At 38.7% G+C, this 25,825-nt stretch overlaps 1 protein-coding gene across 1 annotated transcript in view; it reads left to right on the forward strand.

The window, feature by feature from the left end:
- Positions 1–25,825, forward strand: part of DCC (DCC netrin 1 receptor) — an 824,910-nt gene that overhangs the window by 668,713 nt on the left and 130,372 nt on the right. Inside the window, exon 19 of the mRNA XM_062200029.1 lies at positions 20,902–20,997. Coding sequence (XP_062056013.1) covers positions 20,902–20,997 — 96 coding nt within the window. The remainder of the gene's footprint in view (positions 1–20,901; positions 20,998–25,825) is intronic.

Raw genomic sequence — 25,825 nt, forward strand, 5'->3', positions numbered from 1 at the left:
GAGAGAAAGGTCTTCCATCCGCTGGTCCGCTACCCAAAATGCCAACAAGGGTCTGAGTTGAGCAGATCTGAAGCCAGAATCCAGGAGCTTCCTCTGGGTCTCCCATATGGGTGCAGGGGCCAAGAACTTGAGCCATCCTCCACTCCTTGCCCAGGTGCATCAGCAGGGAGCTGTATCGGAAGTAGCATATCCAGGACTCTAACTGGTGCCCACATTGGATAGTGGCACAGCAGGCCAGGACTTTAACCCGATGTGTCATAACAACTGCCCCTTAGAGCTGTTTCTAATGCTTCCCATAAGTTATGGTATGCTCTGCTTTCATTTTTACTTATTTCAGAGTATTTTCTAATTTCCCGTATGATTTTTCCCTTGATCCCTTGATTGGCTGAGAGACCATTGTCTAGGGTAGGTGTTTAGCCTAGAGGTTAAGATACTGGTTAAGATGCTTGTGTCATACATCGGTGTACCAGGATTTGATTGCAGGTTTTTATTCCAGCTTCCTGACAATATGTACATTAGGAGGCAGCAGATGGTGGCTCAGTAGTTGGATCACTGCTGGAGATATGGATAAAGTTCCTTGTTCCAGGATTTAGCCAATACTAACTCCAGACATTGTAGGCGTTTAGGGAGTGAAATGATGGGGATTGTGTGTGTGTGTGTGTGTGTATGTGTGTATCTGTGTCTCTTTGCCTCTCATTTTTTTTAAAAAAGAGTGCATTATTTATTTGCCACAAATGTGTTAATTTCCTGGTTTAACTTCTGTTGTTAATTTTCTTTTACTTTTTTTTCTGTGATTTTATTTATATATTTTATTTAAGTGATACATGTTTCATGTATTTCCTTTATGCCATTTTAGGAACATAGTGGCAATTCCAGCCCTATCCTCCCTCCAACTCCTGCTCCAACCCTTATTTTCCCCTCCCTCTCAGATTCTCACTCTTAATTTTTACAATAATCTTTATTTTTCAGTAAATTTAATGATCGGATAGTTAACCTTATGCTAAGTAAAAGATTCAGTAAATAGTATAAAGAGAAAATACACAAAACACTGTTATTCAATGAAAGAAACAAGGGCTATAACCAATCATTCCTTCTCAAAATGTCTATTTCTCTCCAGTATGTTATATTTCAGGTAATCTAGTAGTTACCTCGGATCAGAGAGAACATATGGTATCTGTCATTTTGGGACTGGCTTATATCACAAGTATAATGGTTTCCAGTTGCAACAATCATGTTGCAAAAAACAGAATTTGATTTTTTTTGACAGTTGAGTAAACTCCATAGTGTATTTATAATTTCTAAATTCAACTGATGGACATCTGGGTTGATTCCATATCTTAGCTATTATGAATTGAGCTGCAAAGAACATGGGCCTACAGATAATTCTTTCATATACTGATTTCTTTTGGTTTGGGTAACTTTCCAGGAGTGGGATGGCTGTATAGTATAGTAGGTCTATATTCAGATTTCTGAGGTATCTCCATACTACCTTACAGTGGCTAAACCAGTTTACATTCCTACCAACACAGTACCAGGATACCTTTTTCCCTACATTCTCACCAGTATTTGTCATTTGTTGACTTCTGTATGTGGGTCACTCACTGTGGATTTGATTTGCATTTCCCTGATGGTTCATGATGTTGAGCATTTTTGCCAGTGTCTGATGGCTATTTGAATTTCCTCTCTTGAAAGATACCTCTTTGGGCCAGTGCTGTGGCTCACTTGGTTAATTCTCTGCCTGTGGTGCCAGCATCCCATATGGGTGCTGGGTTCTAGTCCCAGCTGCTCCTCCTCCAGTCCAGCTCTCTGATGTGGCCTGGGAAGGCAGAGCAGGATGGCCCATGTGCTTGTGCTCCTGCACTCACATGGGAGACCAGGAGGAAGCTCCTGGCTTCTCATCAGTGTAGCTCCGGCTGTAGTGGCCATTTGGGGAGTGGACCCACAGAAGGAAAACCTTTCTCTCTGTCTCTCTCACAGTCTAACTCTATCTGTGAAATAAAAAAAAAGATGTCTCTTCAAGTCCTTTGCCCATTTCGTAACTGCATTGTTTGTTTTGTGGTTATTGAATTTCTTGAGCTCTTTATAGATTCTAGATGTTACTAAATATTAACCCTTTATCAATTGGATAGTTTGCAATTATTTTCTCCCATTGTGTAGACTGCCTCTTCACTTTGCTAAGTATTTCTTTTGCAGTGCAGAAGCTTCTCAGATTGAAGTATTGCAGAGTTTTCCCAGTGTTCTCTAGTGATCTGATGGTATTGGTATGTGGACTTAGGTCTTTGATCCAATTTGAGTGGATTTTTGTATAAGATATAAGGTAGAGATCTTGCTTCCTACTTCTGCATGTGGAGATCCAGTTTCTATAGCACCTTTTGTTAGAGACTGTCCTTGTTCCATGGATTGATTTTAGCTCCTTTGTCAAAGACAAGTTGGTTGTAGATGCATGGATTCCTTTTTGGAGTTCCTACTCTGTTCTGTTGGTCTACAGATGTATTTTTGTGCTAGAACCACGCTGTTTTTGATTATAACTGCTCTGTAGTATGTCTTGAGATCAGGTATTGTTATCCTACAGCTTTGTTTTTGTTGCATAAGATTGCTTTAGCTATTTGGGGTCTCTATTTTTGCATCTATGTTCTTCAGGGAAATTGATCTATTGTTCTGTTTCTATGTTGCTTTTTTTTTTTTTTTGGCTTATGAATTAAGGTGTAACAGGCTTCAGAGAAGGAGTTTGGGAGGTTTCCATCTCATTCAGATGTTTTAAATAGCTTGACAGGAGTTGATATTTTTACTTCTTTAAATGTTTGGTAGAATTCAGGAGTGAAGCCATCCAGTCCTGCACTTTTCTTTGTTGGATCTTTATTGCTGACTCAATTTCCATCTTGGTTATTGGTCTGTTTAGGTTTTCTATGTCTTCATTACTCAATTTTTATAGATTACATGTGTCTAGTGTCTAGGAATCTGTCCATTTCTTCTAGATTTCCTATTTTATTAGCATACAGCTGTTTATAGTACTTCCTGATAATTCTTTTTATTTCTGAGGTACCTACTGTTAAATTTTCTTTTTTATCTCTGGTTTTGATTTGTGTCTTCTACCTTTTTTTTTTTTTGGTTGATTACACCAATGGTATATCTTTTTTTAAAAAACAACTCTTCATTTCACTGATTTTTGTGGGTTTTTTGTTTTGATTTTTTTATTCCCTAATTTTAATTATTTGTTTCCTCCTAATTTTGGATTTGTTTTGTTGTTGTTATTCTAGTTCCTTGAGATGCATTGATAGGTCATTAATTTGGTACCTCTCCAATTTCTTCTTGTAGGCACAGATATTATAAACTTCCCTCTTAATATTGCTTTTGTTGTATACCGTAAGTTTTGTGTTTTTTGTTTGTTTGTTTGTTTGTTTGTTTGTTTTGACAGGCAGAGTTAGAGAGAGAGAGACAGAAAGGTCTTCCTTTTCCATTAGTTCACTCCCCAAATGGCCACTGCAGCTGGCACTTTCTGCCGAACCGTAGCCAGGAGCCAGGAGCTTCTTCCTTGTCTCCCATGCGGGTGCAGGGCCCAAGCACGTGGGCCATCCTCCACTGCCTTCCCGGGCCACATCAGAGAGCTGGACTGGAAGAGGAACAACTGGGACAGAATGCAGCGTCCCAACTTGGACTAGAACCCAGGTTGCTGGCACCGCAGGCAGAGGGTTAGCCAAGTGAGCCGTGGTGCCGGCCTACCATAAGTTTTGATATGATGTATTGTCATCTTCATTTGTTTCCAGAAATTTTTTTATTTCCCTTTTGATTTTTTTCTATGACCCACTGTGCATTCAGGAGCATGTTTTTCAGTCTCCATGTGTTTCCATATGATCTACAGATTCTTGATTTTTTTTGAGTTTTTTGAATTTACTGAGACTTGCATTATAGCCTAGCATTTGGTCTATCCTAGAGAAAGTTCCATGCACTGATGAGAAGAATGTATATTCTGCCATTGAGGGTGAAAGTTTCTGTAGATATCTATTAGGATCATTTGGTCTATAGTGACTGCATTTTTATGTAATCTATTATGTTCTTCATTTCTAATATTTAATTTTGATTTCTCTTCAAAATCTCATTTTTGTGGGAAAAATTTTCATTCATTTCACATATGGTTTTCTTTAGTTTGTGGATTTGCTTCTCATTGCTTTTGAGTAATCCTATGATTAATTTTCAACTCTGTTTCCAGTATTTCATCAATCTCCTCAACTTCACATTCTAATATTGAAATGTGTTCTTCTTTTTTTGGGAGGTGGGGGTGGTATCATAGTATCTTCCTTATTCTTGTTTCTTGAATTTCTTCTTTTGTTTTATTTGTGGAGTTAGTTTGTTGTTGTTGTTGTTTTTCCTTCTGATGGTTTTTATCTTTGAGCTGTGCCTCTTTGGCTTAGTGGAATGTATATCTCCTTATTCAGTGAATAAGGAGAGCTGTGTGGTGGGTGAATCCAGGAGCACTGTTCAGAGCTCCAGAGTGGAGCGAGTATCCAGGTAACACCCAAGCTAGGGTTGGTAGCTCTTCTCTTGTTAACAGAAGTGGAGGTGGGGGGATGGTCACGTCTGTTAGTATGATCACTCTATCACCTCCTCGTCTTCAAGCTGAGCAATGCCCTGGTGTTAGTCCCCAGTGTGTTCAGCACTCTTCCACGTGAATAATCCGTGGACTCTTCTCTGTGTGCATGATTCCAGCTGCAGTAAGCTGCCCTGGCAACCAAGGGGTTCTGAGAGTGTGGCTCTGCACCCAGAGCTTACCCAGAATCCCCCTCTCATGCAGTCACAGTGTTTTCACTGTCTCAGCACCTGGGGCTCCCATCAGCAAGGAGTACAGAGACTCCACTCTGCCCCACTAGCCTGTCCTGTCCACAGAGAGGGATTCCTAGAGCCTCTGTCTGTGTGCGTTTCACCTGGTCAGATTGAGTTCAATCCCCCCAGCTGGACTCAGAGTCAGTGGGGAACGTGGATATTTTTCCCCCCTGGTAAAATCCCTGGATCACAGATATGCACAGTGCCCCCTGGCCACAGCCCTATTCCTTTCACAGTTGTGCTGGGCGGGTATAAGAGTCCCCATAGGCAGCACATCCCTTCGGTGGGGAAGTCCCCTTCTCCCTGTCCATTGCCAGGTAGGCACAGCAGAGCTGGCATTGTTGCTGTGGTGACGGGCTGAGGACAGACTTCACCAGTTTCCTGAACTGCTTTGGTTGCCCCTACAGATGGCCCCTCTAAGTGCTGTGTGTACACAGAAGAGCTGTAGCAGCTACTACTGTTTATGACTGAACTGGTGCCAGCCTTCTCACAGCTAGCCACAGGGTGCTGGTGTGGAGAGGGGAGAAGTAGTGAGAGAGACGCCTCACTTTTTTTTCCCCTCCCCCCCTTCCAACTCTGGGTGAGCAGTGACCCAGCTCCCCTGAGGGTTCTGGGCTAGACTCAAACAGGGTACAGTCTACTAGGCTCTACAGCTGTATCAACAGTGGTGCAGGCCAGTGCAGTCAGACCTCACCTTGCTAGCCAGTGGGGGCTGTTAGATTCTTTGTTGTGTTCCTGCTCTGTGCTTGTCGCTGTGCCTCTGTGTCTTCTACTCAGGTCCAGACCATTTCCACTGCTTTTGCAAGACCTCCCACTGCAGTTTTCCCTGCAACTTTTCCCTGAGAGTGTACTTTCCCAACTTTTTGGTCTGCTAATTTTAAGGAGCCTAGAGCAGACCTCCTTCTCACTGTTGAATTTTCTTGCCTCCCTAACTTCTGTTATTGATATCTAAATTCAACACATGCTGTCAAAGATAGTTTGTATGACTCCCATCTTTTTAAAATCTGTTGAGACAATCTAATCATACTATATATGATCTATCCTGGAAAATGTGCAATGTGCTCTGGGAAGAATGTGTATGATGTTGTCATGGGGTAGAAATTCCTGTATATGTAGTATAGATCTAGTTAATTTATTATGTTAATTCCTTTATTTCCATAGTAGTGATTCATGCTTAAACAAATTAATAAAGCAAATGAGGATTCCCTACCTGAATAGATTCCTCAGGATGTTAAACACTTACTCCAATAACATTGCTGTTTGCAAGGAATTCCTTGTTGTGAAAGACCTTTAGAAATTACAACATATCTTTTTGAATTCTTTTATTGATGGAAATTTTGTGTTGGTGGATCTAATAAGACAATCAGCAGTGATCTAAAAGGCAACTTTTACAAGAAAGATGAGAAGCAAAGTATGAAATGACATTTCAGGTAAAGTAAAAGTCTAAAAATGAACCGATTACCTTTTTATTTGCAGCCTATATTAAGCTTTGTATTTCTACTAAATAATGAACTCAAAATATCCAGGACCAAATGTTGGAGACATCTCATGCCTTGTAAGTTATTCTAGGTCCAGGTCATCTTGTCAGAAGGATAATCCCAGTTCATAAACTTCAGAGTCATTGGGGCTGGTGAGTGCCAGAGGAGATTTTGTCTTGTCATAAGTGTGATTGTATAGCTTCTTGTAATCCTCAATGTGGCAGATAAGTGGTGATTCTCAATGTTATTACATGAGCATGGAGGTAGTGAAGCAAAAATGTTTTTGGTCACAGTCAGACCAGGGTGTTGGTTCTCGCAGGCTTTTGTAAAACAGAACAGGTATTGATGAGAAAGTTAAGAAGATGAAGAAGAAAGGAAGGCAAAGAATGAAAGAAAGTGAACAGAAGTTTAGGTAGATCTCTACTGGATAGTTATAAGAAGTGGCGTTCTATATATGTTGAAATAAAGCAAATAGAATCTTGAATTTCAATCCAGTATCTAGTCAATTTAAATATTAAATAGGGGCCGGTGTTGTGGCATAACAGGTTAAATCTCCACCTACAATGCTGGCATCCCATTTGGCGCTGGTTGGAGTCCTGGCTGTTTCACTTCTGATCCAGCTCCCTGCTAATGCTCCTGAGAAAGGAGTAAAAAACAACCCAAGTCCTTGGGCCCTTGCACCCACATGGGAGACCCAGAAGAGGCTCCTGGCTTCTGCCTGGCCCAGGCCCTGGCCATTGCAGCCATTTGGGCACTGAAACAGCCAACAGAAGATTTCTCTTTCTCTCTTTCTCTCTCTTTCTTTCTCTCTTCCTCTCTTTCTCCTCTCCTCTCTTTCTCCTCTCCTCTCTTCTCCTCTCCTCTCCTCTCCTCTCTCTCTTTTTCTCTCTCTCTACCACCTCCCTCCCTCTCTCTGTAACTCTGTATTTCAAATAAAGTAAATCTTTAAAAATATTAATCAAGAAGGTATATCTTCAATAAATTAATGTAATTTATATTTAAAGATTAGGAAGGCAAACAAACATGAAATTTAGACAAGAAAAACTTTTAAGAAAATCCATCTTTTAAGTAGTTAAAATTCATTTCTAGTACAAGTGTCTAATCCCAGTTCTTGTAGTCTATGCAATCTTGCACATCCTTGTGGCAAAATTTGGCTTGGAGGAACTCTGTCCTGAGAATTTGCCTGAGAGTTGTGGGATTCCTGCTGAAAGTCCTGGCTCCTGTGAATTCAGTAAGGCCATCCTCCTCACTGGGTTTCCAGCCCCTTTTAAGCGTTAATCTCTACATGTTCCCCTCTGGCAACTTGTCTTATTCCCAGTTCCTACAAAACAGGAGGCTGAAGAAAGCCCAGCCTAACTATATGTTTGTCTCTCCATGACTGGATAAGTTGCCATTTATTGTTTTCTTTTGTTTACCATCTTTTATGGAATTTTCCAAACATGCAGCTGTATTAAAATCTGTGACAACCTAAAGCAATCATGTATAAAATCCTCTATTAAAATTCAAATGTATACCCATAATGTTATAATTCAGTATGTTTTTGCAGGGGCCCAAAAGTGTTTTGTGCTTTTGATTTCCCTGGTTTCCTGGTGCTGATGGAATATTTTTTATTATGAAATTTACCCATAGATCTATTGGATATTGCTACTAATGCTGACATTTGGTTGCTTCTTGGCTCAGTTCATGTTAAGTCAATTTTATTCTCCCTAATTAAAAAGATAACCCAAGTGTGTAACTAAAATAGTAGTTAATTTCCTTGAGAACTTAGAAGCATATTTATTTATAATCACATGGCTCAATGCTGTATTCTTTATGCCACTTATCTTTAGTAGTTATTAATTTTACCAGGTTTTGAATTCTTACATTATTATTCTAAGTCTGTTTTGTCATGATTTCTTGAAGCACTGGTTAAAAATGAGTTTCCATTTTACAGCCACTGTAAAATTATCATTAATGTCACTTTCCATTAATAACAGTTTTTCCCATCTAGTCATACTTTGCTATGTCAAGTAAATATTCAAACGAGCAAGCAACAATTTTAGAGCACAGGATTGAAAATCATGAGTACTTGAAAGTTTCACCAATTGACAGACACTTCTTATCTTTGGGATAGAAGTTAATTGCAACATATGTAAGAAAATGAACTTGATATAAAGCAGATGCTGTATTTTTTATCATAAAAGGTGACATATGTATGTAACCTCTTAAACTTTAGTCCAGGCTATGAAGTTATAGTTTGTTTACACAGTGAGTTATTTTACTTTTGAAAAAAAATGAGGGAAAGCAGCAGGCATGCTTCACATGGCATCTACTTTATCTGCCTTTGGTGTTGTGCACAGGCCTTAACCACTCTGGCAACTCCATGAGAGTGAAAGGTATACAGGGCTTCTATTTAGGTATGTTGTCCAGCGTGATAACCAGCCACTGTCTAGTTATCTAAATTCACATTAATGCAATCATATAAAACAAAATGAAAACACATCAGTCCCTTAGTTTTGTTCATATTTTAGGTACTCAACAGCTGCATATTTGGCTACTAAACTGGACAGCAAAAATTGGACAGCAAAAATATAGGACATTTATGGGACAGTGCTATTGTGTAGCACCTGACAGGTTACCTTCAATGGGACTTAGTCTGAGGATAATGAAGAAGTAAATAATTGACAGGTGTGATTCTAAGTAGACACAGACAAATACGTATGAAGACTACATGTTACTTAAGTGTTTGAGTGTGGTCTAATCAGGATACTGAGTGATTAAAGATTAGTATTTAAGTAACAAAGACATTGCCTCATGAAGGCAGGACCCTAAGTAGGCTAGTTCAATTTATACATAGTGCATGTATACATATACATGGATGTATATGCAAGTATGTATAAACACATGCATGTATATGCAGTCATCATGGCATAGGCTAATGTACCATGTTGTTATAAGAAAGTCAAAAGGCATCTGTAGAATGATGGTATATGTAACTAAAAGACAAACATTCAGTATGTGCCTGGCTTAACGGGAGGCATGTTAAAGTCTCAGCATTATTTCTACCTCATGTCATGACTTCTACTCTTCCATTTCAAAGGGGATGCACATGACTAGGGCCTCCTGACCTTGCTGCCCTATTCAGCCTTTACCCTAAATGACCTGTGGGTGGGCTGGAAAGAAGAACAGACCTGGCTTTGAACCTGAGCACACCTGCTTAATGAGCTCTATGGTTGTCTCATCTGTAGAACAGAGACAATCACTGTACTCACCTCTTGGAGTTGCTGGGAAGATAAGCGCAATAAAGCACCTCAGTGTTGGCATTTGGCACAGCAGGTGTTCAAAACCAAGGACAGTAGCATTAGACTAACACCTGATCTCTTTCCTCAGCTCCTGATGGCCATTCTCCCCTTTCACCTCTTCTGTTTTCTGGGCTCTCCTACTTCCCTGATCCTTTCCCTCTTCCATCAATCAAAGGAATGTAGCAGGTGAGAAATTGAGAATGAGACCCAGACAGTAAGATGAAAGAAAGAAGAAGGTAGGATGAGAGAAAAGAATGGCAAGCATTTATTAAAACAAAAGAGCTTCCTGTTTTAGTTCCTGACCAAAACTCAGTTTTACTGTGCTTCATTGTCTTCATGGTAGGGATTTAGTTTATCTTATTTTTAAACAAAATAATGATTTTTTAATTAACTAAATTAGAAGTATCTGTTTTTCCTCTTAATTGAGTCATTGAGTGGTCATACAAAATTCTCACCTTGTCATATATTTAATTTAATGTGTGGAGGGCTTTTTTTATTTTGAGAAATGTGAATGAAAATAGAAAACTCAGCCGGCGCCGCGGCTCACTAGGCTAATCCTCCGCCTAGCGGCGCCGGGACACCATGTTCTAGTCCCGGTCGGGGTGCCAGATTCTATCCCGGTTGCCCCTCTTCCAGGCCAGCTCTCTGCTGTGGCCAGGGAGTGCAGTGGAGGATGGCCCAAGTGCTTGGGCCCTGCACCCCATGGGAGACCAGGAGAAGCACCTGGCTCCTGCCATCGGATCAGTGGTGAGCCGGCCGCAGCGCACCAACCGCGGGGCCATTGGAGGGTGAACCAACGGCAAAGGAAGACCTTTCTCTGTCTCTCTCTCTCACTATCCACTCTGCATGTCAAAAAAAAAAAAAAATAGAAAACTCTGTGTGTCTGGATATGTTGTCTTTGTTAATTTTCTGATAGAAAGCTTTGTTGAGGAATTGTTTCATCAAGTACTCTATTTGTAACCTGCTTGTAGTGCTTTGTAATCCATGCATTTATTCAGTTGTTTCCAACTCGGAGGGCTCTCTGCACACCTCACCAACAGAAGCAAGTAAAGAATGTTGATTTTGCTCTAATTGGTGTCAAAGGCTTTTCTGCAGAACTATCTGGAGAAAAATTCAGAACTTCTCGTTCTAATACAATGGAGGAGCAAACCTGAGCGTCTGCAAGGCACTCACATCTTATCTGTAGACTCAGTCTCTCCATTGCTAAAACAGGAGCAGTCATTCCTACCTATGTAACATTTTGAAATAGTTGGTGAAAAATTGTTTTCAAAATCAAACCACAGGACAAATGAAAGCACTGACATTTCCTAAGTTGATGTACTGTATCACATGACTATTACAGCAATCACCAGGGGGAGCCAACAACTCAAAACAGATAATCCCCAGTCAAAGTCTAAGTAACCCCAAGACCAGCAGTTAATGCAGTGAGAAAAACAGAAAAAATTGCTTGGAAGAGCTTTTGTAGTAAATGCCCTGTTTCACGGAGCTCAAGCAGAGTCTACCACACCATGATGGCTTATCTCAAATTCTAATTGATAAGACCAAAGCCTAGAGAAGCCAATCATTTTATCCATAATGTCCATTCCTCCTCATCCCAAACACAGCAAAAACAAACATTTCTCCCTTTTCCACTTTCTAATCCTGGTAATAATTTCATCTGACTATCAGTCTCAAAACCTAGGAGTTATTCTGATTTTTCCCTTTCTCCATTGTCCCTCCAAACATATCTGCAAGTTTTGTTGCACCTGCTTTTTGATCTTCATTCATACTACAGCAGCTCAGTTCATGCCCTTGTGATCTTTGAACAACTACAATAGCCTCTGATGTATATCTCCTTTCAACATCTTTTCCATTTTTCCTGACTACACAGGTCAGGGTGATAAATTTCCCTAAAAGCACTGGTGACATGTGTTCAGAATGTTCTTCTACTCACCATGTCTTTTTCCATAAAAGGCAAGTAGCAAAAGAGGCTAAGCTTTGGAATTAGACCTTCTTTACCTCTCACCTATGAAAGGAAGATAATCATTCGCATAAGAAATATCTATTGATTACCTTACCTTCACTAGCCACTAATTTAAGTCAATGATAAAATAAGGGATAGGAGAGGGTTAACAAAGGGCCTAATTAGATATGTTACTGCTGGGAGGAAAAGGAAGAAGAGGAGGATGGAAAGGAAGGATGCAAAGTATGTATATGAATCTACTTTTCATTACTTTATCTTAAATACCTGAGAAGAGCTTCTCAGGAAAGAAAAGGTTTATTTCAGCTGGATTGGACCGTCCCATACATGGTTTCATCGTGGTTGGTGCGGAACAATTACATGGTGAGCCAGGAAACAAGTTAGGTGGGCCTGAAACTCAAACAATCAATCCTCTTTGGAGAATTACCCTCCAAGGGCACACCCCTTATTACCTAAAAACCTCCCACTGGCCCCATCTTGTAGCTACTCCAATTAGATGGTCTTTGCCCTTAATCCATTAACCATTAAAAAGATATCATAGTATAAACATTTGCATGAATTTTAGGGAGACAAGTCCCACTCAACCCATAAGAAAAAGAGAAAAAGGAGGAGGAAAAATAGGAAAAGGAGGAAGAGTTTTTGCTGTTACCATTGCCTTTATGTTTGGATTCTAACACACAAGATGCTGCAACTACTACAGCTTTGCATTGCTTGTTCTATTCTTTCCTCTCAGCCTTTGTTTATGAAAGGATTCAGAAAAGCTGCCACCTTCTCCTCAGAACCTCTCTGATTCCACATCACTTTGCTGCAGTTTGTTTTCTCTTTACCCTTCAACAGTTTTTCCATTAAAAAATTTGTCATGGAAAATAAGTGTTTTGTGGGTTTGTCTGTTATTGTGTTAATCATTATATATACACCTAGGAAACTTACAGCCATGACTAACACACAGAAGATGCTCAGTGATCATTGATGAGTGATGAACAAATGAATAAATGAATAATTGAATGTGAATGTGCAAGTGAGACAGGGAAATGTTTGCACAATTTTTTGATCTTCATTCCTCATGAAGGCACAAAGATTCAGAATGCGCGGTTTGGGATCAAGAAATCTGAGTTCCACGTTGAAACTGATTTAAGTCCTGCAGTTTGAACCTGAACAAGTAACTTAGCCTTTTCTGTCTCATTTATGCATGAGTTCAAGAAATATTTTTGTCTTCTCTCTGCTGCCTGGAAACATTTCTTACTGCTTGTTTTCACATAGTTTCTATTTTTTTCCCTAAAGATTTTTTTTATTTATTTATTTGAAAGCTGGAGTTACACAGAGGAAGAGACAAAGATAGTGAGAAAGATCTTTCATCTGCTGGTTTACTCCCCAAAGGCCACAACCAGGGCTGAGAGAGGCAGGAGTCAGGAGCTTCTTCCAAGTCTCCCACATGGGTACAGGGACCCAAGCAATCTGGCCATTCTCCAATGCCTTCCCAGGCACACTAACAGGGAGCTGGATCAGAAGTTGAGCAGCTGGAACTTGAACCAGCACCCACATGGAATGCCAGCATTTTGGACATCGGCTTTACCAGCTATGCCACAATACCTGTCCCCACCTTGGTTCTTCCTTAATGAGAGACCTTACTAGATTAAAAACAATGTACCCAGTTTTCTTGCTAGGACTTAAATACTTTCTCACACTGAGCAGCTAAGCAGTTGGTCTCTGTATGATTAAAGAGAAAATCAGCCTTTAATCTGACCATTCAATGGACAGCTTTCCTAAAAAAGTAGAAAATCTTTATTAGAGTGCTAGTTAGAATATCCACTAATTAAATTTACAAAGGAGTATATGTAATGAAGTAGAATTGAATGTATTATATAAATTGCCTCTTTCTCAAATATGAATTGCTCATCCTTTTAAGGGATCAATGCAATCAGTGGTATTTGCCCTCCTCCCATTACACTTAATTAAACAGTTCAGGTCTGGTAGGTCAAAGAAATCCAGTAATATTTACCATCTGACAGTAATCCAGTGGCCTATATTTTCTGTGGATGTTGTAGCCCTGGTTCATTGAAATGAGCAGGTGTCTGCATTAGAAAAACAGCTACCATTCTCATTTTCTCTAATTGACTTGTTGGCAGTGCTAACAGAGAGAGAGAGAGAGATGCAGGGATGTGGAGACTGGACCCCGACAAACACTTGGCATGGATGGGGCCACTGAGCGAAGAACATAATCTGTAATGAATGAAAGACCATGGGCTGTCAATCTGGCACCTGCCACTGGCATTTAATTCACACAAAATATTAATTAAAAATAATGATGTTCTTCCCCCTGGCTTTCGCTACCAAGTGCAGCATCTTGATCTAGCCCTGAGGAGCTCTCGGAAGGTCTCTTGATTCATTCCCTCAGCCCCAGAGAGGCCCGTCCATCTCCTACCTTCTGGGAAGCCTCAACAAAATCTCTGAGAATCACGGTACTCTGTTACCAACTCTCTGGGGAAGGAGAGCCAAGACCTCTCCTGATTACCATTTCTTGTTTTTTACAACCCCTACAATCAATAAATGCACATTGATTCCCCCTTTTCCTGGCCACAGAGAAGATACTTGCCTGGAGCCATCTCTTTCAGATGCTTAGAATTATTAAGTATTTCTTCATCCTTTATCTCAAACTTGTATGCCCTATAAGAAAGGGTGACCAAACAATGATGGAAATCTGATCCATAATTTGAAAATTTGGAGTCACTCAGAATAGTCATAGTTAAAAATAATGCCCATGGCATCCACCCAAATCCAAATGTTATCCGTTTGGTTCAATCCCATTGAATTCAGATTAAAAAAATGCAGCTGTGATTTTTTTCCTTCAGAGAAAATTGATAAATTTTTCAAACCTATCTTCAGCAACCTTTCAACAAATACCAAAAATAAATTTACTGTCACAATTGTCATTAAATGTATTCCTGAACAATGGGGTCTGACCACAATTAATGATTAATTCATTTGCAATTCATTATGATAGCATTATATGTGCTTAACTCACTTGATGCTTCTATAGAGGGAGTGATTTCTATGCAATTCTTTGTGATTTACTGTTTGTAAAGTTTGAGAGCTCTGAGCATGTGCAGGAAGATAGTTCCACATTGCCCTCTAGTGGTGCTGTGGTAAACTGCATTACTGTGTGTGTGAGAGAGAAGAGGGAACCCCCATTCTCCATTGCTCCCAGCTCACACTTCAGACATCTTTGAAGATACTTTCATCACAATATAAAGGAGAGTTAAAACCGTGTAGTCCACTGTCCACCAGTTCATCAGTAAATTAATAACATTTTTATTGTTGTTCAGGCTGATTGTGTACTGGATCCAGTGTTACCAGGACAGGAGAATATCCTTGTTTCTTCAGTAAGCCCAGAATACCATTTGACAAAAGCACAATATACAGGCAGGTTAGACTCCAAAGATGCAAATGAGCAGGTGAGTATGAGGGGCATAAAGGAAGCTCCCTGGAATGGGACAGTCAGAATACATCAGTGAGAAGTAGCAGGCCTTTCACTAGCTAGTAGAGCTCTAGTACTTCAGAAAAGTCAGTTAACTCATCTTACTAATTGACAGTAGGAAAATACTGACTCAGAAGCTGTCCACACCTCCTTGTAGCTTGATGAGATACTATCATACCAAGCAAACACCATTGCAAATTTTTTCACGTTTCCCAGGGCTAAACCATCATCATGTTTTACATCTGTTTAAGGTTGGTATCTTCTAAGGTGTGCTCAGCATAGGTGGGGTGTGTGGATGTTAGTTTAGTGATTAGTGCAATTCAGTAAAACAGAAGCTAGTAAATTTTAAAACTCCAGAGTCTCAGTACCATCGCAGAACGGCAAAGGAAGGCAGCTGGCATTCATCAGAGGAGCAGAGATTTGTATCAATAAAGCAAGGGTCTGTATTGGAATGACAATTGTTTCACATGTGTTAAGGGTGGGAGAGGAAGAAATGATGAATATTGATCATGATCCATGTAGCAGCTAGATGAGGTACACCTGTTGTGATCATTCAGCCAAAAAGTCAAACCACCAACATGAAAATGAACCAGATAAAATGTTCTCTCCAAGAATGATATGGAGGTGGGTATTTCAAAAGTTCATGGAAAAATAGAATTGAAAGGTAAGCACATTTTAGTGCAAAAACATCTGAAATCCATGCCTACGTTTTTCATCGATCCATTTTCCATGAAGTTTGTAGACACCTCATGTGTATGATTTCAAAAATTTTGGCACCAAAATAAGCTTAACCTTTAACTATCTTGAGAAATGTCTTGAAGTATCTTTGCACTCCAAATACTCAAAGCCAGTTGTGCAGCCATGATCCAGAAGTTTTCGGAGTATGGTATCTACAGACTGAGCCAGCAGAACAGATAGGAGGTGAGGACGCAAGGTGAGGGCCTGGTTCAGTGTCTCATGATCCATGCTGACCACCTGGAGGCATCACCTGTGAACTCTGAGTAGGAAGCCATAAATCAAGTGTGACTTTATTAACTTTGAATTCTGAAGACTGAAGATGTATCAGTCCACCATATCCAATCCTCTTGCATAAATGAACACTTTTTTCATTATTTTACATCCATCCTACTTACCACCTAGTATAAAGTTTCTACTTTGTTGGCGTTGATGTTGTGGTTAGCATCTTGACTAAGAAAGGCCAGAGTTTACCATCTGTTCTTCCATGGACTATATTCATGTTTATTTGCTTATTAGTTGTATTTGTGGGAATCTCTGAGGTTATAAACTAGTGGCCGTGGACTTGGATTCATTCCAGCAGTAAATTTTGCTAACATAGATTTATTTATTTTTAATTCTGTGCCAACACTTGACAATTTGTTGATTTCACATAAAAATAATCTAGATATCCAGAAAATTTGAAGACAGAACTATAGTGTTATGTCCATATCTGCCAGGAACTGTTTGATCACCCAAGTTCTCACTAACTTACAGGCCTTTAAATTCATGTAGTTTTCATAAGCTCTTCCACATAATTTATTGCTTAATTTCTTTCCATTTTTTTCCCTCTACCTAGAATTAAGTTAGTAATCTGAAAACAGAGTCCATCTTTATCAGTATCCTTGGCTTTCAAAGAACATTAACAGCTGTTTATTAGTTACTTCCTTATTAGTAAATTAGCTTGACAACATGATTTAAAATTTAAAAAATAAACATCCCCTCCTGAAAGGAAAGTGATTTGCATCACAGAAGCCCTTAATTACATTCAATATAATCTTATTTTTTTCTTGCTATATTATGGTTCTTGGGTCATTATGGTTTGTAATGCCAATATCTTTATCACTAATATTTAGATCACATACATATTTCATGAAGGAAAATCCATCTAACAAACTTTCAGACCTCATTGTGGGAGATAAACCCACTAATTTTTAAGCTTTTTTGTAATATAAAATGTAAACATAGAGTGCAACATACAATATATGTATAGCTTAATGAAATATTAATTGGAATTTGTGTGTTTTTCCTCTGTTTTCTGCAAACTGTTTTTGAATCTAGGGGCTTGATCAGATTCAATAGATCTGATCCGCTTGTCAAGACTCTAGAAGGTAATATGTACTTTCTTTAATTGATACACAGGATTTGCTTGCCTCTTTTATCTTAGCAATTGCTGATTTCTAATGCCTAGATTCACTCACTGATGGAGACAGCAAAATAGCAAGCTTTTAATTCTATTAGTTTTATTTGTTAGAAAAGTATTTTTAAATATTTTAAGGAAATGCTTCTCTATGCTTTCTGTTTGGTTATACCTTGGTAGAGTTTACTAAGGAGAGACTTGATAAATGCTTGATTCCTTGCCAGCTTTCAAGATGTTAGTTTGGTTTTACATCAATTTCAGAAGTGATCAACTGTTAGAATTCTTTAAAATATCTTTACAAATGTGTGTGTTTATATGTATCTTATGAATGTCAATATATTGCAACTTTTTATATACCCTTCTACTTGCCTCATCTTTGGTATATGGGAGCCTCTTCAAAGTGGTTCCTGCATACATTTAATGTGATCCTGATAGTTTTTGGTTGCTTCTTTTCTATGTTGTATGTCAAGGTGGTTTCAGGCTCAATTGGTATGTTTTCAACTTCAGACCAAGAATCAACTAGTTTTGCAAGAGGACTTTCTTTTTTTAAATCTATGTGCCTTTCTTCCTTTTTTTTTTTTTATGATCATTTTTTTTAACTTTTATTTAATGAATATAAATTTCCAGTATACAGCTTATGGATTACAATGGCTTCCCCTTCCCATAATTTCCCTCCCACCCGCAACCCTCCCCTCTCCCGCTCCCTCTCCCCTTCCATTCACATTAAGATTCATTTTCAATTCTCTTTATATACAGAAGATCAATTTAGTATACATTAAGTAAAGATTTCAACAGTTTGCACCCACATAGAAACACAAAGTGAAACATACTGTTTGAGTACTAGTTATAGCATTAAATCAAAATGTACAGTACATTAAGGACAGAGATCCCACATCAGGAGCAAGCGCACAGTGGCTCCTGTTGTTGACCCAACAAATTGACACTCTAGTTTATGGCGCCAGTAACCACCCTAGGCTGTCGTCATGAGTTGCCAAGGCTATGGAAGCCTTCCAAGTTCCCCGACTCTGATCATATTTAGACAAGGTCATAAAAGACAGGGTGAGGATAGTAACCAATGATCCTAAGAGTGGCATTTACCAGGTCTGAACAATTATACAGCATTAAGTGGGAAAGAGGACCATCAGTACACACAGGTTGGGAGTAGAGCCATTGGTGGTAGAGTAGAGGTTATGATTACAAAGGAATGAGGCCCAAGTACACTAGACAGGGTCTAGAACAAAGGACAGAGTCATTATTAAGGAGCTAAGAAAGGTGCTGTCTAAGCTACAATTAAGTTTTCTGATTGAGAGGCAAATAGAACCTGATAGAAGGGGCTTGATAATAATCTGGTGGGCTTTAGGCCTTGTAAGTTAAGAGGCCCAGACCTATCTATCTCTTCACATGGGGTATATCCTAAGGGAGGTGTGAACCTCCTAGGGGAAGGCACTCTGTTGACTTTCATTACTTGGCTGGCCTGGGAGGAGAGCTGGCCAGGTAAAGGCAGGTGGCATCTCTAACAAGAAATTTACAGTTCTACCTGCAATGTTGCTGACCCTACTTGACCATACCCTCAGCTGCAGTGGTCACTTCGGAAGTTGGGCTGAGTGAAGGGCTTTTCAGCTTGGAGCCAATAAGATCTGTGGCTCTGACCTGGGCATCCTTCGACTCCAGGGCAGGTCCATTTCCAGTGACCCAACTCTTGGCAGAGCTGCCAGGGCTCTTCACAAGCTGACTTCTGCTGAAGCCCAGGCGTTTGGGCAGTAACCACTCAATGAGAACTCTCTGCCTCTCAAATAATATAATAATAATAAATAATTATTGAAACACATTGTTTTACCTATTTTGTTTCTATTCTTCTTTGCTTTTGTCTTACATTGTGGACTATGTAGGCATTACAATGTAATCTCTCCCTCATAACCCTCATCTTAGTTCATTAAGTTTATTATTAACTGGTTAGCTATTAGGTTTATGTCTCTGCTGGTCATTTTGGATGTCTAAATGTTGAGGACAAAAGTCCCTGACTGCTTGCAAGTTTAAAGCAATTTGACTGTATCTTTTGTCTTTAAAGTTAACTTTTGTTAAGTATAAAATTCTCAATTTACGTTTTCTTGAGTATCTAAAATGAGTTTCTCTAATTTCTTTTAGCATAAAGTGTTGCCAAAAAAGTCTAGGAATAATATTTTCCTCTTAAAAGTAATGGTTTTTTTTCAAATGCTTAAAAGATTATTTAAGCCAGAAAAAGTTCTTAAATTACACATTTAGCATTTTACTATTCTTTTTTCTTTTATTTTCTTCTCTTATTTTCAATATGTTAGATCTTCCTTCCCCAGCTTTAATATTTGTCCCTTTTTCCTGATTCCTCTTTTATTCTTTTTAATTTCTTTCTTTTTTGTTTCTTTTTTTCTGTCTGTTCACCCAATGATTCTGACTTTGTAAAGTTATTGTTATTGACATATAATATTCCTTGAGTAATACCACCTAATTTCTGGGTTTTCAAATTCTTATTTTCCCCAGAAACCTTTTATTTAAATAATGCAAACTTCATGCATTTCGTAAGCACAACTTTAGGAACACAGTGATTCTTCCCACAATACCTGATCTCCCACCCACACTCTCAGCCCTCTTCTTCCTCCCTCTCTACTCTACTGTCTGTCATCATTTATTGATGTTGCTGGGTTTATTTTGAAATAGTAAATTGTAGCTTTGATTTATTGTTTCTGTAAATTTTAACAGCTTTGCATCTCTCTTATATCTACTTGTTTATGGGAATGTGATTCACTTCCTTATATTTTTCTTTTAATAATTTTCTAAGAGAAATTTTACCTCCACAAATTTTTCATTCCTCACATTTCTGGATTTGTTTTCATTGACTTCCAGAAGCTAGGATGGCTTTTCCATATATCTCCTTTTCCTATTTTTTTTTTATTAGATCAAGGTTCAGCAAACCATAGGCAGCAGGTAGGGTCAGCCCCAGTCTGATTTTTGTGTGAACTGAAAGCAGTTTTTATGTTTTGAAGAGTCTGAGATAAAGGAATAGATGGACACATGGTTGAATCAATGCGATTTTCAAAGTTAAAATATTTACCATCAATGCCCTTGATAGAAAAGCTTGCCAGCTTTGATAAAGATTGAAAACTGCAGCAGCTTTGTTCTCAGAATTTTCGTGGCTACTCCTCTCTCCATGCCTCTAGACTTTTCTCCTTTTCGTTTCCATTGGCATGATCCTGCTCAGATTTTACATCTTTTCTCAGGAATTTGTCCCAAGTTTGGTCCTCCTCTGGAGAAAAGATTTTGTGGTCCAGGTTCAAGTGTTAATGTTTGCTATTGTCAAACTTTTGTGCTGCACTTCCTAGGATCATCTGATGGTTAGTCTAGTATATTCCTATTTTTAGGTTTGAAGCTTGCATTTGATTTTTCTTGCATAGAACACTCAGGATATAAGACTGTTCATTCTTTGTATATAACATCTTATATTTTAGGGTCTGAGGTCACAGTGCATTACTGGACTTTCTAGTAAATGTCTAAATGCTTTCAGTTTTCTACCTAGTCATTCAGACACGTTTCATATGGGGATATGAGATGATTTAAAACTCAGGCCACTAGTGTCATATTTTTCTTCGAACCCCGTTCACTCATTTTTAAACAGCAGTTTACTTAATAGATTACAGTAAGTTTATTTTCAGTAAAATGTTTACCTTGCATATTTCAGTACATGAAATAAATCAGCATGTTCATGTTGTTTCTGTTTTCTCTAGAGTCAAGTTCCCATTACGTAATCTCCCTAAAAGCTTTTAACAATGCAGGAGAAGGAGTTCCTCTTTATGAAAGTGCCACTACCAGATCCATAACAGGTAAGTCAGCATTGTTAATCTTGTGACAAGGTCACTGATGTGTTTGAGTTATGGTGAGGAAAGTAAAACTAAACCTAAATTAAGCAAAATACAGAAAATGAAAAAAAAGTGTATCTTCCAAGCCTTACACATGTGTGTACATGCATACTCTATTTTGATTTCTTTAACTTTCCAAATTAAATGGCAAGAATTCAGTCCACACATTCACGCATGGACTGGGAGAACATAAACGTCCCAGTAGCTTCCTATTTTTGGTGCCCTGATGTTACTCTTCATTCTCCTGAGCAGCTCATTGCAAATTAGGGTCCTTTAGGCAGTTCAGTCCCTGCACCAGGGCCACAAAATACCCAACTGAGAACTCATTTCTTCAACTTAAGATGACAAAGATGAGCTGGCCTCTTTGGGCTGGTTTATACTAGGTTGAGTCACATGGGTACATTATTCCTGGGTTGAGCCTACAGTCCTCTCAGGAGTGCCCCTGGACCACTGGACATAAAGGAATTGGGAGACTCATGTACTTATCAGCTCCAGGAATTCTTCTGTGAGTTGGACTGGACAGGTGGCCCACAAGAACATGGGGGCCCAGGAAACTGAGAGAATCATGAGTATGAAGGTGGATAGAAGCCCCTGATGGAGGCTGTATGTTAGGAACTCTAGGTTTATTCCAGAATGGAATAAGGAGGCTACTCAGAAATGCTAGAAAGTGATGTGTATTCTACCCCTACTCACATCTGAGATCTGGAAATAAAGTTCCATTTCTTGGATTAGTATCTTGACCCATCCCCTACCAAAAATCACCTACATCAGACCTCATTTAACTTGTCCATTATTTTCACCTTAATGAGAATACAGGATCTCGGAGAACAAGCACCAGGCTTGGTAGCAAGTGTCAGAGAGCATGAAAATTACTGGAACATGGGGTCTAGATGACTAGGAATGCAGGGTTATAAAGCACATAGTGGAGTCCTGCACTACACATGTTTATGTGAACTCTGTGTGGTTTCTTGTCCAAACCCACAAGACCTCTTTACAGACTATCCTAAGGAAATGTTTATTACATGAATTCTACCTATTATTTGATGGTTTTCAAACATAACATCACTTTTATTGATTTCAACCAAATTTTCTTGTAAGACAAAATTGTTAGTCTATATCCTTAAATCTTTGGCCACTGGTTTCAAGGTCTAATATCTGCCTTAATATCTGCAATGCAAAATTTGGGCCCCATGTCAATATCTTCATTTATCTGTCGAAATAGTTTCATTGTGTCGCAAAGAGGCTCATGACTCCTCAAGAAAGGAAAATTAGAAATACTACATTAGGGAATGTTTACTATCAAATATTTTTTCCCCAAATTTGTAAAGAAGAAAACTGAGCTCCAGGATAGAAGCTAAATGATAACACTATCATTTGGGGTGTCTGGGCTGCTTGCTTTTTCTTGTTGCAGTATCAGAAGCAAGATTGCCTGGCAGAAAGCAGGTCCCATTGACTATACCAGTGGTTCTGGTAGTTGGTATTTATTTAACCATCTCATTTTTGGCTAGATTAAAAATGCTGAGGAGCTATTTGTGGACATGTTGAATTTGAGCTTGGGATCAGGTTACACAAAATTACGCTGCTTAAAATTAAATTAGTGCTCCTAACTGAAACTAAAATCCATGAAGATGGCAAACAGTTGACAAATAAAAGATAGTTTTCAAGCAAAAAGTAGCAGCAGTAGCAGCGGTAGTAATAGAAGTAAAGGTAGCAGTGCTCAAATGAAAGGAAGGTAAATGGCTCAGAAAGAGCCATGAGGTCTGATAAACCTCTATCCAACTGGTGTTTGCTATCATCCTTTAATTTCCAACATATGGCAGGCCCAGAGGGTTTTCTAAAAGAACCATCAATCATTAAGAAACTGTTTTCTTGGTATGCCTCTAATCCTAATGAATCTGAGAAATGCAGATTCCAGAAGTGCATTTATGTGAAACACACAATGAAACAAATTCCTTTATGTGAGGAATTCGCCTATGAAGAAGAGCTTGTAAGGGATTGTAGGGCATGCACAGAGCATCCTTTCCAAAGGGAAAAAGGAATATGCTTTTCCCAGAAGTGTCAGAATTATTTTATTTTCACATGTCATAAAGAAGCAAGGACAAACAAGTGGAAAGGAAGGCTAAGGTTCTGGGGAAAACTTCATCAGTAATTGAGTTTCAATGCCACCTAAAGACATTCTGTGCTTAGAACTTCTGGAAAGCATCCCCATGAGCACTCTTTGGGAAAGTCCAGCATAGAGTAAATACAAAATCTACCACAGGCAGTGCAAATGTCAATCTGGAGTAAGCACCAGGCTGTAGAGCTTTCTACATGGGTGTGCTCATAGATGCCGGTGAACTCTAGAGACTCATCTCATACAGGGGATATCAGCATTCGAAGCTGAAAGTTTCAGTTGACCTAGTGCAGTGTGGGTTTCACTTTTACTCTGGAGTTATTTGTAGGTTGTTGCTGCTGTTATTGTATGAACAAGACATTTTGAACATGGAGAAAGGAAGAAGGAATGTAAAAATCACAGGAATAATAAATTGTGTTGTTTAAATTTCTTTATTCAGTCATTTCATCAATGTTTAAATGAAGTACAGACCAGATATAAAACTGTGTTTTCTTAAATGTATGAATGTGACAGGCAGAGTTATAGAAAGTTGGGGGAGACAGAGAAAAAGACATCTTCCATTTAATAGCTAATTCTCCAAATGCCTGCTGCAGCCAGGCTTGGGTCACATCAAAGCCAGGAGATAGGAACTCCAACTGGGTCTCCTAGTTGGGTGGCAGGAACCCAAGCACTGGAGCCATTAACTGCTGCATCTCAGGGTGCACATTAGCAAGACATTGGAGTCCTAACTAGAGGTGGGACTTGATCCATGGTTGGGACATGGGTGTCCCAGAGGCTGCTTAACCTGGATCCCCAGATTATCTGCTCTTGTGTTACTGTTCTTAAAGCTTATTTTTAACTCTAGTGTAATGACTTAAAATTCATAGTCTCCCACCAAAGCAACTATCAGTAATTGAATGTTTCTTTTTTTAGTAACATTTTGAGACTCTATTTTCTCTTTTTTATCTTTTGTTTAATGTAACGTATGAGGACACCTAAGAGTACAAGAGGATCATACTGAGAAATAAACACAGAAAAGATCTTTTAAATTACTCAAATCTTTTCTGACCAGAAAGGAAAATACAGTTAGCAATACATGTGATGTGTTTGTAACAGGACTTAGTATCCACAAAAATGTTCTGTTTTGTTAAAAATGGTGTATGTTTCTGCAGTTTTCAGTACCATAGACAGTAGGCTCTTGTGTCCATTGAAGATTTGAAATTGGCTAGTGCAATGCAAGAGGTGACTTATTTAAAACTTTAATTGATCTCAATTTAAATAGTCCATATAATTCAGTGGCTATCGTATTAGATTTGTTCTACAGGAAGTGAGCAGTAGAATGAAAAGCCAGAAGTGAAAAAAAAATTATTCTATAAACCCTGAGGAAAACCTTGGCCAAGTGTTTAAAATTCTAGATTATGTAAACTCTTAGATAAACGTCAAAAGACAACATTGCTTAAAACTTCAAAGAAGCATTCTGGAACTGACTTCAAGAAACTCAATAATAATAGCCATGATTGATATACTATTCTAAAATCAGAGCTAGCAGGATTAACTGTTACCATATCTTGAAGTAGAATCATACACTGCAAAAATCTTACATGCAGTGCCTGTGACAGACTAGAACGTCATCATAAATTTACCAACAAAACTAGATAAGGCAAAAAAAAAGTGTGCAAATGATTAATATATATACATCAAAAAAAGTAGTTTGTAAATTGGAATACTCCCTGGCTCTCTGCACTATTTCCAGTACCACTCCCAAACCCATGCACAACATTCTTTTAAAGCCAGCCAGGGATAGTTAACACTAAAGTAACGAACTGCTTTAGTTTGGCAAAAACCATATTCCAGCGCTACAGAAACCTGATGAATGTGAGGAATCCTTGTGGAGAATGCAGTGGCTTCTGCCAAACTCTCCCTACCAACCCCTCATCGTGTCATAAATCCATTTGGGTGTAAAAAAGTCCTTAATAAAAAGCGACATCAAAGGAATGCAGGGAGCCTGGTCTCCATCATTAAATTTTAAACATGCCTTTCTCTCTCTCTCTCTTTTTCTCACATTTTCTCTGTTTCACTTTGTCTCTCCTTTCCTTTTCTCTGTTTTTGTTTTTATATTTTACTCTGGAGACCACATAGCAGCATACCACTAAATAATTCATTGGGAAACAGAGTGATGTATGGAACATAGGGATTTGAAATGCAGTGGACAAAGTGAAGTAATCATCAAAACCAGCTAAGAGCCACTCTGCTTTGAACTAGACTCTTCAAAAAAACAAACAAAATCCCATACTTGAGTCATCATAGGCCCAGCCTGACTGCTGTGTTATCAGAGCTTATTGTTTGTGTAACTGAGAGCACAAAGCATATAATACAAACATAGTTTTAAAAATGTAAATGCATAAAGCATAAAATGCTCAAAATTGGACTATCACTGTGGCCACAAAGTAAGCTTCTCTGATTCCAATCCTATCAACATAAAAATGAGTGCAATATCTTTTTTGGAGAATTTCTCAAAGCTATACACATCATTCTGCAGATTCCCATTATGTTAGGTATCACAGCATTTGTGTGCCTCAGTGCAATAGGTAGTTAATTATGTCTTCATGACCAATAATATGTAATCGTTCCATCAAACAAAACTTTAGCATAAGGAATAAAGATGATTGAAATGACAAAAATGTTTTTACTCAGTGAGAA

The sequence above is a fragment of the Lepus europaeus genome, chromosome 9 (genome assembly GCF_033115175.1).
Source record: "Lepus europaeus isolate LE1 chromosome 9, mLepTim1.pri, whole genome shotgun sequence".
Lineage (NCBI taxonomy): Eukaryota > Metazoa > Chordata > Mammalia > Lagomorpha > Leporidae > Lepus > Lepus europaeus.